This window comes from Lactuca sativa, chromosome 7, assembly GCF_002870075.4.
Source record: "Lactuca sativa cultivar Salinas chromosome 7, Lsat_Salinas_v11, whole genome shotgun sequence".
In the NCBI taxonomy this organism is placed as follows: Eukaryota; Viridiplantae; Streptophyta; class Magnoliopsida; order Asterales; family Asteraceae; genus Lactuca; species Lactuca sativa.
This window is the reverse complement of record NC_056629.2, coordinates 95596802-95609547: the sequence shown is the minus strand read 5'-3', so window position 1 is coordinate 95609547 and position 12746 is coordinate 95596802. Positions and strand designations below refer to the sequence as shown.

The window sequence follows — 12746 nt, the reverse complement described above, 5'->3', positions numbered from 1 at the left end:
ATAAAACCATATATTTTCATGAGATTTTATACCTAAACTTAGATGACGCTCTAATATATATATATATATATATATATATATATATATATATATATATATATATATATATATATATAATTCTTTTACTTTTATTAAAAGAAAATTTTAATATTATTAAATATGGTTGTAACAAATTAAAATAAAAGTAAAAATTTTGGTGTACTATAGATAGTGGTTGGAGGAATAATGAGCTGTGGCATGGCGATTTAGATGGTGATCTTAGAGCATCCTATGTGTATTTTTATTTATTTATTTTTGTTTTTTTATCGATTAATGTATGTATGTTTTTATGGCCGACCGGTCGGCTCTTTTTGACCGATAAACATGGTTAGGGCAACACAATTTTCGCAATCAACATCGGCCTCTATTTTCTCTCAGAGTATCATATTCTGTGTAAAAGAATTTAGCTCTTGAAGTCGAGTCCGCTGCTTCAATCTCTGTAAAGTATTTAATTACACCCATCTTTAACTAACATTTATCTCTCTGTTTTTCATTTCTGTTCGTATTAATGTAACTAAAGAATCTGGTGGATGATGCTGTTTTAATTCATCTATCTAATTTCTAATTTCACCATAAAGTTGGCATAACGGTGATTAATTGGTACGAAACACTCCATTTTGGAGTGGAGTTGATCAGATTTGAATCTCACAGCTGTTAAACAAGCATCTTTTTATTATTATTAAAAAAGATGAACGATTCAACACAACCTAACTTTTGATTTTTTTCCTTTTTTGTGCACTTTTTGGTTGACCCTAAATCTAAAATCCTATTCCGCATCTAGTTATTTATCGGTAAATATGTTTGACCCTTTTGGCGATGGAAAGGAATCTCAATCCACCACCTCCTCCTCTGTACAATGGCCACAACCATGCCATCACTTTGAATTTCCTGAGATTTTGTTAGCAACCAATAACTTTGACGAATCATTAGTAATTGGGAGTGGGGGTTTTGGAAAAGTTTACAAAGGTAATGTTATCATTGGATCTAGTCTTGTTGTTGCTGCCTTTAAACGGTTGGATGCCATGTCCACCCAAGGGGAAGAAGAATTCTGGGCTGAAGTTCAGATGCTTTCCAAGTTGCGTCACTGTCATCTGGTGTCTTTATTTGGTTATTGCAGTTATAAAGAAGAAAAGATCCTCGTGTATGAATACATGCCCAATGGAACACTCGAAAAACACATCCACAAACTTCAAACCCCTCTTTCATGGGTTCAACGACTCAAGATATGCATAGGTGCGGCTCGTGGATTAGACTACCTTCACACTGGCACCGGAATTGAGTCTGGTGTTATACATCGCGATGTCAAGAGCTCCAATATCTTATTACATGAAAGCTGGGCAGCCAAAATTTCGGATTTTGGGTTGTCTAGAATAGGCCCAACAAATCAGCCGTGTACTTATGTAAACACACTTGTTAAAGGAACTTTTGGGTATTTTGATCCAAATTATTTCACAACTGGAAAGTTAACTAGGAAGTCCGATGTGTATGCTTTTGGTGTGGTACTGTTGGAAGTACTGTGTCGGAAGCGGGCAGTGGATAGAAGTCTTGATGAGGAGCAATGGGGTTTAGTGACATGGGCTCAAGATTCTATCAAAGAGGGAAATTTAAAGAATATAATTGATTATGATATAAGGGGTCAAATATCAACAAAATGTTTAAAAGAGTTTGTTCAAATTGTAGAGAGAAGTTTGCTCAACAATCCAAAACACCGGCCCACAATGGCTGAGGTTGTGGTCAGTCTTGATTCTATTTTGGCCTTACAAGAGAAAATCAATAGTTCCTTGCAGGGTGCTGGCAAAACAATATTTGGAAGAATGCTTGATAGGTTTGCCTCCCCCTCCAATAGAGAGAACTCAGGTACTTCAAGCTCCTTTTGACTTCTATATATGTATTCGTTATATTTGTGTGCGACCCGGACACTTTAAGTTTGTTTATATTGCATACTTGCAATAGCAGTACAAGTTCTTCTCAATAGTTATTGCTTGTAGGATATGGTCTTTGACTTTTCTGTTTCATACTCATGCATACTAGATTAATGTTGGAGTTACTTTCATCTAGTGTATATGCATGAGTATGAAAAGGAAAGTCATGTCAAAAAGTTTTCCATATGGTAAACTGGAGAATTTTTATTAATTAGTCAAGGGGTACATGGGAAGAAGAAGAACCACTCTATGATGAGTGATGGTGGGAAAGTTAAAGTAATACAGATTAAATAATTATATTTGTGCTCATTCATTTCAGCCCATGGTGATTCAAAGATATCAAGTAATAGCAAGTCGAAGAGTAGAAATGCTAGTGATACTATCGAGGCTAACAATTCCATGATTCATGTTCAAAGTTTGAAACTGTTTACGTTTGCTGATTTAAAAAGGGCAACAAGAAACTTTAATCTAGATTCGCTCTTGGGTAATGGAGGTTTTGGAGATATGTTCTTGTGTTGGGTTGACAAGAACACGTTCGCACCTTCAACAAAGGGGCTTGGGATTGCTGTTGTAGTTAAAAGATACAACAAAGCTCGTCGATCTAGCCATGTAAGTATCAATAAATATACATAATACTTTTTTCTCCTTTCACATGATTTCATAGCGAGTTTACTCGTTCATATTATATGGATGATGAATATTTTATTTTCATTAGACAAAACTGCACGAATGGTCCCTGTGGAAAGCTGAAAATTGTCATTTTGGTCTAAAAAAGTTTGGACTAGTACAAAACGTCCAAACTTTTCATTTTGTTACGAGTTTGGTCTGATTTTGTTTTGAACTTTTTTATAATGACGATTTTTCCCTTTATTATTTAATATTTAAATTTTCTTTTATTACAACAATTAAGAACAATTAAAAATAAAAGAAAAAAGAAAATACTCTCTCTCTCTCTCTCTCTCTCTCTCTCTCGAATTCAACAAACACCCATTCTTTATTCCATCCTCATCTTTTTAGATCAAATATCCAATTTCCACTAAAATTTATTGTTCATCACATGTTTATTTTTCAACAAAAGCACAAATTTGAGTTTTTCTTTTGGATTAAATGCTTTGACCGTTTTGATTTGTTCCGAGAAACCAAAATCCATCAAACCAAAATTCAGTTAGGAGCTCATGTATCACTTCGATAAACACCAAACAATCATCATCACCAATAATTTTCAAATCAAACACCATACGTAAAAAAACTTTCAGGTTCTTGATTGTTCATCAAAGATAATAACACCCACTTCAGGACTCAAAGCTTTTTCAACCAACCAAAAAACTCTCACACACACATAAGCAAAAAAACCCAACAAAACCCACCATCTCCATCTACCTTCGATCTGTATACAAATTCAAGTAATGAACTTCTCAGAAAATCCACTTCATTTGTAGTGGCCATCACTAGTGTCCTCACAGAGGTGGGTTTACATCACAGAGGTGGGTTTACTTGGTTTTCGGATCTACACCACATCATAAAGGTGGTTTACATTGTTTTCGGACGTGACAGAGAGGAAGAGAAAGGTTATCAGATCTTAAAGTGATGGAGGGAAGGGCGGCGATTCGAAAACACCATCCTATTTCATCGGAGCTAGGGTTTTCGGCGGTGGCTTTCTATGTTGGAGGTGGAGATCTATGAAAACCCTAGTAGCGATGGCAACGACTTATGGTTTCTGATAGGCGATATCGCTGAAGGTAGAGGGTGGCGCTCAAAATCCGGTTATGATGAAAATAAGGTGTGAAGAAGATGTTGGTTGTCATGTTCTTGAAGGTTGTCTGACGGTGGTTGTTCTGGAGACGACGATGGTGGCTGACGGTGGTGACGATGGCGGCTGGCGGTGGTGTATCTGCAATTTTCATCTTCCTGCAAGTGGTGGTGCGTTGGTGTACATGAAAATGAAAGAAGATGATGTTTCAGACTTTAATATATATATATATATATATATATATATATATATATATATATATATATATATATATATATATATATATATATATATATATATATATATATATATATATATATATATATATATATATATATGGGAAAAGTGAATATACCCTTAAGGGTATACAAGCTTAGGTACCCAAACTCACCATACTACATCGTTTTGTATCATATATATACATTGTAACTGTCTAATGTTCTTATAATTCAACTTCTAACTTGATTTCATTCAAAGATTTTTATAAATTTCACATTTATTTTCCTCTTACATAATTTTCATTTTCAACTATAATATATATAGCCTAATTGATGTTCGTCAAAAAGATGTGATGTAAGAGGAAGATAATAATGGAATTTTGAAAATCTTGAAAGTAAATCAAGTTAAGGATTGAAGTTGAAGAACATTATAATAAATATATAAAAAAAAACGACGTATTATGGTGAGTTTGGGTACCTAAGCTTATATACCCTTAAGGGTATATTCACTTTTCCCTATATATATATATATATATATATATATATATATATATATATATATATATATATATATATATATATATATATATGGAGGGAGAGTTTTCTTTTATTTATAATTTTTTTAATTGTTGTAGTAAAAGAAAAATGAAAAATTAAATAATAAGAGGCAAAATCGTCTTTATAAAAAAGTGAAAACAATATTGGGGCAAACTTGCAACAAAATGAAAAGTTTGGACCTTTGGTGCTAGTCCAAACTTTTTTGAACCAAAATGCCAATTTTCAGCCAACCATAGTGACCATTCGTGGAGTTTTGTCTTTTCATTATGGTTGATGATGTTTCCGGTGTAGAATTTCTCACGCAAAGTCTAAATGGTCCTCAAACTACAGATCTGGTGTTCTTTTCAACCCAATATCTTTCTCTTTATCCATAAATTTCGATTCTAGAGCATAACCTAATAAACAATAGATGTAAATGAACATGGCATTTCAACTATTTGAAATGACACTTAAGAAGAATGTGGCTGTTAATAAGTGAGAACTGAGCATGTGTGAAAATGTTATGATTAAGCCGGAATTAAAATTAGTGCTATCTTAATATTTATATCTTTTTTGTTTTATAAATCTTTTTGCTTAATGTAACTAAAATTTTTTGTGACATCAGAATGTGATAACCGTTTTAGGATCGTTGGCTCATCCAAATATTATTAGTCTCTTGGGATATTGTGATGATAAGAAAGATGGATGCTTGCTTGTATACGAGTACATGGAGAACCAACATTTGGGTCACTTCTTATACGGAGGTAATTAATATACTCGAATCTCTTTGAACAACTATTATTGGATTATCTTACTCAAAAGTTGAGTTGTTGCAATGAGGTTTCTGAAGTGACAAATAATTTTACAATGCACTAGGTTCATCCAAACCACTTTCATGGGGAACAAGACTAAATATAATGATAGGAGTAGCACGGGCACTTGCTTTTATGCATTCGTCAAAAGATCAAGTCATACACCGTGATGTAAAACCTTCAAATATATTACTGGATCAGGTAGTCATAATCGAATTAAGATTTTTGGTTTTACGCCATTAAAGTTAACAATTCATTTTGATTCTTTCTCATTTCAGGATTTTAATGCAAAACTAGGGGATTTTGAGCTCGCAAGAGTTAGCCATGAAAGTGAGGCAACAGATATTACTACATCTGTTGCTGGCTCCTTTGGTTATGTAGACCCAGAGTATGCAATGACCTGTAGGTTACAACTTACCAACGTGAATAAATCAACTTTTTTGATTGATTTTTTTTTTACAAAACGGATCATTATTGCTAAGCATAAGAATGAGCCTTTTTAGATAAATTCTGGAGGGTAAATATGAAGAAGTAACATCATACATGAACTATTTGTTTTAATGAACGACCTTTCTATGTTGTTTTAGGTCGCTTGAGTGCGGGGAGTGATGTCTATAGTTTTGGAGTTGTGTTGCTGGAAACCTTAACAGGCAAAGATGCATTTAACAATAACATAAAGGGATACGGTGATCAGGTGAGTTTGGTAGAATGGGCAAGACTACTACTAGTAGATAGAAGCGAGTTAAAAAAAATAATGGATCCAAGTCTTCAACAAAATTACCCTCTAGATGGTGCTTTCGAATTGGCCACACTTGCATTAAGATGTGTATTGGATAATCGCAAGGATAGGCCTTCAAGTGAAGAACTTTTGCTGAGCTTGGAACAAATATACGATGATAACGAACAATTGATAAAAGATACCATGTAATACTTGGATTAGTGGTGTATATAATGGGATGTATAATTGTATACTAAACGAAATTAGCTTTTATTTGCCCGTGGGTTCGTATTTATTATGGTAAATTTCATTTTTCTGTTTTTCCTTTTCTTATTTTGCACAGTGTAATAAGTGTTTACATCTCTATTATAAATGCCAAGTTTCAACAACTAATCACCATCCCATGCTGGTCCCAAAATGGTTATAATGAATTTCATAGTATTACTTTGTGAATAGAAATCCTTACGGGTGATTTTTTGTTTGCAACTTATGGATAACTAATAGTTGTATTTTTGGAAGGATAGTGATATGCATACTTGCTCTTTACACCATCCTCTCTAATAAATGAATGTTTTTTTACCACTTATCATATTTTTATTCAATTTGTCAAATGTTATTTTGTGGTTATTTTGTGATGTGTGTAAAATGCACTGGTTTTATTCTTACTTTTAAATTATAAATTTAGCACACAAAGGCAGTGAACCTGTCTTTTAGTGGTATAGTTGGATAAGTAGGGTGTCGAACTCAGGGAACGGAAATTAAACTAATATCTAATTTTAACTAAGCAAGTAATAAACGTAAATGTTTTTCCCTAATTTTACAATACTAGAAACTTAAGCACACCACCTAACAAGTGATTAACTAACAACTAAAACAAGTAAAAATTCACCAAATTTGATAAAGAGTTTCTGTTTAGGTCCAACTAATTCACTCCTATGGTTATTTGTATGATAAATTAATTGTTATTGGTTACCAAGTATAGTGGTTTGGTTCATGTTCATTATTACTAACCCTTAGACAATTAATCAATTCAAGCAGTGACCAATTGTTTAAACTAATTAACTCCCTAGTTCAATTATTTGGATTAAATAAGATTTGTAATTGGTTAAGCAAGTTGGTGTTTCAATTAACCTCTTGTTTGTTGGTTTCTCAAACAAGCCCACACATTAATTTACCCATTCTGTTGAGATTAAAAGATAATCTTGAAGATCGATTAGATCTTAAACATGTAAATAAAGATTTAAACAGCAAGAACGCAAAAATAATAAGTAACTCAAGAATGAGTCAAACGTGTCGAATGATTATAAAACAACCCTCAGAAGAGCTCGATCAAGAACATCAACTATAGAGGGTTAAAAGGTTTACAGGAACGATGAAGAAAATTAAAGCTATCGTAATTCTCTATCTTGTATTCTAGATCGTTAACCTAATATGCATGCAAGCATATTGTTATATAATAAACCTAACAGGCTCACGGTTGGACATGCCCAAACCGGAGTACAAAACAATTGGACTAATAGCCGAGCCCAATGACGCAATACTTAAACAAATCTTCAACCCAACAATCTCCCCCTTTGTGTCAATTGGAGCGAGATCTTCACTTGTTACTTGGGCCAGCAGCAACGGCAGGTACCTTTTTCTTTACAGTCTGAAACAGAAGAGAGATAAGAGCAAGTATAGTTTGTCTGAATCTGATGTACCATTGGATCATATCGTTGAAGTATTTGATATCATCCGCTGCATTCTCTTTACACCGGTGGATGATCGACAACACATGCTCTAGACAAGCAGTGGTATAAAGATGTTTATCCGCTAAGGCAAAGAGACATTTCTGTCCTTCTGCTATAGTGAACATGACCGAATTACGCTTCGGGTCAATCTTGCCCATCTTCATCTGATTGAGATCACTGGCTGAGCCAACAGGGGATATCTTCGGTTTCTTCTTGAAGACTGTGGCTACCTCCTGATCCATCAAGGCTACCTCCATGATATAACATACTAACATCCTTTTGAGATGGTCTATAATCGGACCATATTCAGCTTCATTCGTCAAGAGGATGTTATGCAAAACGATCCAATCATGAGGGTTGAGGTTCGGTAGATCTGCTAAGGATATAAGATGTTCGGTTCTTGCAGACCCTCGAATCACCCTGAACCGAACATTGATGAATCTCCCCTCAGAATAATGCTTCAAAACCCAAACATTAACGATCTTCTGAGCGCTCCATGTTTGGTACTGTGGTTGAGCAGCCTTCAGATAGAAATCGATTAACTCCCGATCAACCTCAGGATTAGGATGAGGGACTTCAAAAATGTTGGAGAAGGCGTGGAAGATAAACGCCTTTCGGGTCAAGGGCATATCGAACTGCGAATCAACAGAATTGTAGCAGTCGAAGGAGATCACCGGTTCGAGCCATAGGATGCTCGGAGTATCTATGGCCTCCTTTATCATTCTCTCCCGAGTCCAAGCAGGGAAAAGAGTCTTCCTGCTCTCGAGGAGATCGTGGGCTTCTTTCTTCTTGCGTTCGGCTTCTTCAGCTTCTCGCGCCACACGAATGTTGTCATTATTAACATTGCGACTATTTTTGCGTTTAAGCAAGTCAGCAATGGTTTCTTGATCATCTTCATCTTCTTCCTCAGCTATCTTCTTTCCTTTATCCTTCACACCCGAACCCGAAGTTTGACCAGTCGGAGGTGGTTCGGTTGTGTGAGCAGCTTTTGAGGAAGGAGGTGATTTCGATCCGGACTTCACTTCTCCCCCTTGTTTCGGATTGGACACGAAACTAGGTAGCCCTTCAATTTTGCTGAGGAGGTCCAGGGCAGGAGCAAGTTTTTCAGCAAGGGTTCGCCTCACCGAATGATTGAGAATCGGATCGTGTGCTTCCAGGATGTTGGATAAAGCAGAGTGTACATCCGAAACACATGTTTTGATAACCTCCCGTTCGGATCGAAGAGCTTCAATCTGTTGCTGAGAGTTTGAAAGCTGAGCGCTCTTGATCTTGAGGGCAGTGGTTTTACTTGCCAGAACATCCATTAACGAGTTTTCGGCAGCGAGATCCTCTTGAAGTTTAGCGAGGCGCTCGTCAATGGAGGCACGAAGGGCCGAGTTATCGTCGCTGATGGATTGGCGAAGGGTAGCGAACGACTTCAACTCCGTTGAGACGAACGTGGCCAATTGTTGAACAATCGGTTCCAGCGTTGTCTTTGTGGCATCAGCGCTCTCCTGTAAGGACTTTAACAGGGAAGAGGCTTCAGAGAATAGTTTATCGACTTTTGCGGTCGCTGCCTCACATGCTTTTGTGGAGGCGTCTATTGCTGCAGTGGCAGAGGCGACGTAATCATGCTGAGCCCTGGAGAAGGCATCAACAATCTTCTGAAGAGCGACTTCAGAGAGAGAGGACTGAGTGTTGGAGGATGAAGCAAGAAGCAAATCAACCTTCTCATGCAGCTCCTTAAGGTGTTTCTTTGTGACTGGAGCTTCCTCATCGTCGTCGCTTTGGACCTGAAACGGACTAAAGTAGACCGAATCGAAGGTCATATTTTCCCCTCCAAGGAAAGGGTTATCTCCGTCAGAGGCATGACCAGGAGATGGGGGTGGTGGGGAAGCTGGAGGTGTGGTGGTATGTGTAGGTTCAGGTTGAGTGTTGGTGGGGGTAGTTTCGGGTGGTGGTTGAGTGTTGGTATGGTCGGTTGTATGCTGGGGTTCGGTTACAGGTGGTGTTTCGGTTTCATTGGTATGAACCCCCGTATCAGATACGTTGGTTGTAACCTTTGCAGTTGTTGTAGTGGTATCTGTGAAAATGGGTGGTGGTATAGGGAAAGAGGTTGGAGGAATGGTGGTAATGGGGTTTATGGTGGGAATGGAAGTAGGGATTGTTTGAGTAGGAGAAGGAATGGGTGAGACATGAATTTCCATGTCTGGGGTAGGTGATCGGGGTGGGGTGTTGCCTCTTGGAGGGGTTTCGCCTCGTTGAGAGCCGTCCGAATCCGAACTCTCGCCTTCTGAGTCACTCGAAGAAGAAGGGATGACAAGCTTTCGCTTCGGTTGAGTCTTCCGTCTCTTCGGCTGCGGGGATTGTGCAGCTTTGGTTGGTTTCCTCTTCCTGGGAGAAGGACCTTTAGCAGCTTTGGTCACTTGCTTCCCTTTAACCGGCTTTTTTCCCCTATTAACAGGTTTGTCAGCATCATGGATGGACTTGAGCATTTCCTGTGTGAGTTCCCTAGGTCCAGACGCCTTGAACTCCTTAATGGTCCGAATGATCCTGCTGTCAGATGGAACATCGCCGTACATGGTCTCCGGAATAGAGCCAATGAATGAGAACTTTGATGCATCGGAGACGATAATATTCGTGGTATGAAAAGTACCGATCGAAGACATCGATGCACCGACAGCAGTGGGGACATCGAACTTATCCATCGCCCACTTTGTGATGAGAGTCCAGAACCGGGCATACGACACCTCAGAATGTCGTGAAGAAGAAGAGAGGCTCTGGATGAGTTGTTGCCAGAGAACAAACCCATAGTCAAGATTGACACCGTTGTAGACGCCATACATTATCGACAAGAAGAGTCGACTAGAACCATCGGATCCTGAGCTCCGTTCAGATAAGTCCTTGAAGAGGACTGTGAACATGCCGTTCCACTGTAGCGGCAAGCAGGATTTTTTAAACTTCGCGACGGAGGGGAGCACCTCCGTGTACCCCATATTGTAAAACATGTTGTAAAGATGCCCAATCGGAATCGTCTCTGGATTAATCCTTGAAGGGTCAGCAGCAAACCCTAGCAGTGTACCAAATCGTTGCCTTGAAATCGAGGTCTTGTGATCAGAAACCTCGAAGAACACTCTATCGACCGCTTTATCGTAATGTGCAGTCGCATACACCTGCGAGAGGAGCTCCATGGGCACAGTCTCAACCCTAGAAAGTGCAGGAGCAATTTGTGAATACTTCAGGCACTCCATGATCGGAAACATGTAGGAATCATACGCCTGAGGGGTTAGGTCAATCACCAAACACTATTGAGGGCGAATGGGAAGGATGTGTGAGGTGGCATGGACTGAGGATGATTCTGCCATTGTTGAAGGTAGGAAGAAGAAGATGAACAGTAAAAGCTTTAGGGAATTTATGCTCTCCTGGAAATTCGGATGCAGTAAAGAGGTAAATGGGAGTAGAGACTGCCTTTTATAGTGGTTGTAAGGAGAGAGAAAAATCTGTTCAAATCTTCTATGGAAATACGAAAAGGTTTTCCGGAATGACAGATGCGTGACAGTTAAGGCATGCGATGATCACGTAGGAGAGAGAGTGTCAGATTCCTAGGAACACACCGCCCAACAAGCGCCGTTTCAGAACAAACCGTTTCAAATCCACACGTGCCTTTAAGTGCCAGAGAGGAACCGCTTGAAATTCGCACACGCGTCCATTATGTCAGTAAAAGAATGGGCGTTTCAAATTCGCATGCGTCCCTTTTTACCGCCGTTTGAAATTCAATCCGTTTAACTCCCGCCTGAGTCAGCAACCCTTCATCTTATCTTTTAAATGACATCTTTTGAATTAATTTCCCACGTGGATGATTTTTGACCACGTCTTAAGAATTAACCACCAATGCAATAAAACAGCCTGTAATTATTAGCACCAGATTTTTGGAAAATCAAAGATTTTCGTGCGAAGAGTGTAAAAGGAAAAGAAATAAAGCAACTCTTGTTAGGAATAAATGTGATGTCAATAATGACACGAAACAAATGATCCCGGGCACGAATCTCTTCCTTCAAAGTCAAGAGAGACCTTAAAGTGTTAGTGTGGTTTCCCGTTGAATGACGATCAAACATTTATTAATAAATGTTGAAAGGCTTCTTTTAATTAGGCTACTTAAGGTGGCTTTATCTTTGATTCAACAGTCCTAATCTTGAAATAAGATAGAAAGTAAACAAAGTACTTGTGAGACCGGTGTAGTCTGTTGAACAAGTAGGTAGGAATTAATTTTAAATTGGCTTGGAAAATATAAAATCTCAACAAAAAAAAAAAAAAAAACTGGATCCCAAGGGAAGAAATGTTATGGTGTTTAACAATTTCATAGGAATCACACAAAATAAAAATTTGAGATTTCATCAAGATACATCCGTCAATTCTTTGGTGAAAACTTGAGCAAATTAATTGTTCACCGTCAATTCAGATTTGGTGTTGAATTTTGGGTTTCACTCAGCTCGTAGTGGCATGAAACTAAGATCATAAACACAGTTGTTGTGTAACCATAAACCTCAGTGGTAGTTTCTGAGAGTCTCAAGGGTTACTTTGATGAAACGAATGTAATGGAGAAATGTAATGGAGATGGTGTAAGAAATTAAAGTACCTTAGCTGCAAAAAGAAGGACCAAGCAGAAAACTCTTATCTCATGTGAGAAGAGAGTGAGGTAGCTCACGATTAGAATAAATGTGGTAGCCTAATTGGGAAGACAAGGTTTGTTTATACCAGGTCATTAAGGCTATTATTCAAAATCTTTTGAGGCTTGGGACACATACAGCAGCATGCTTCTAGAGACACTTAACTAATCCAACAATTTTTATCCCCATAGACGAACGAACACACAAAGAAAAGAAAGAATATTTTTGGAGTTTTTGATATATATATATATATATATATATATATATAAAATAAAAATAAAAAAACAGAAGTAAGAAGAAGAAAAAAAAAAAAAACTTAGAAGGATTAAAAAAAACTTTGGAAAAATTTGGTAACCGAACCCGAACGTTCGGTT

The 12746-nt window shown here is 37.6% G+C and overlaps 1 protein-coding gene across 1 annotated transcript; it reads left to right on the top strand.

Moving 5' to 3' along the window:
* The first annotated feature begins 315 nt into the window (after positions 1–315).
* On the top strand, positions 316–6316 carry LOC111887580 (probable serine/threonine-protein kinase PBL18). Its single transcript, XM_023883756.2, has 6 exons — positions 316–1896; positions 2281–2570; positions 5092–5230; positions 5343–5479; positions 5557–5680; positions 5866–6316. Exons 1-6 carry the CDS (start codon positions 837–839, stop codon positions 6204–6206), a joined length of 2091 nt encoding a protein of 696 aa, XP_023739524.1. The 5' UTR covers positions 316–836; the 3' UTR covers positions 6207–6316.
* Positions 6317–12746: the final 6430 nt, after the last annotated feature.

Excerpts from the sequence above, each read along its gene's own strand:
- LOC111887580 (XM_023883756.2), top strand. The coding sequence starts at position 837 with ATGTTTGACCCTTTTGGCGATGGAAAGGAATCTCAATCCACCACCTCC. Across the intron at positions 2,571-5,091 it reads AAGCTCGTCGATCTAGCCAT|AATGTGATAACCGTTTTAGG; the intron begins GTAAGTATCAAT and ends TTGTGACATCAG. Across the intron at positions 5,231-5,342 it reads GGGTCACTTCTTATACGGAG|GTTCATCCAAACCACTTTCA; the intron begins GTAATTAATATA and ends ACAATGCACTAG.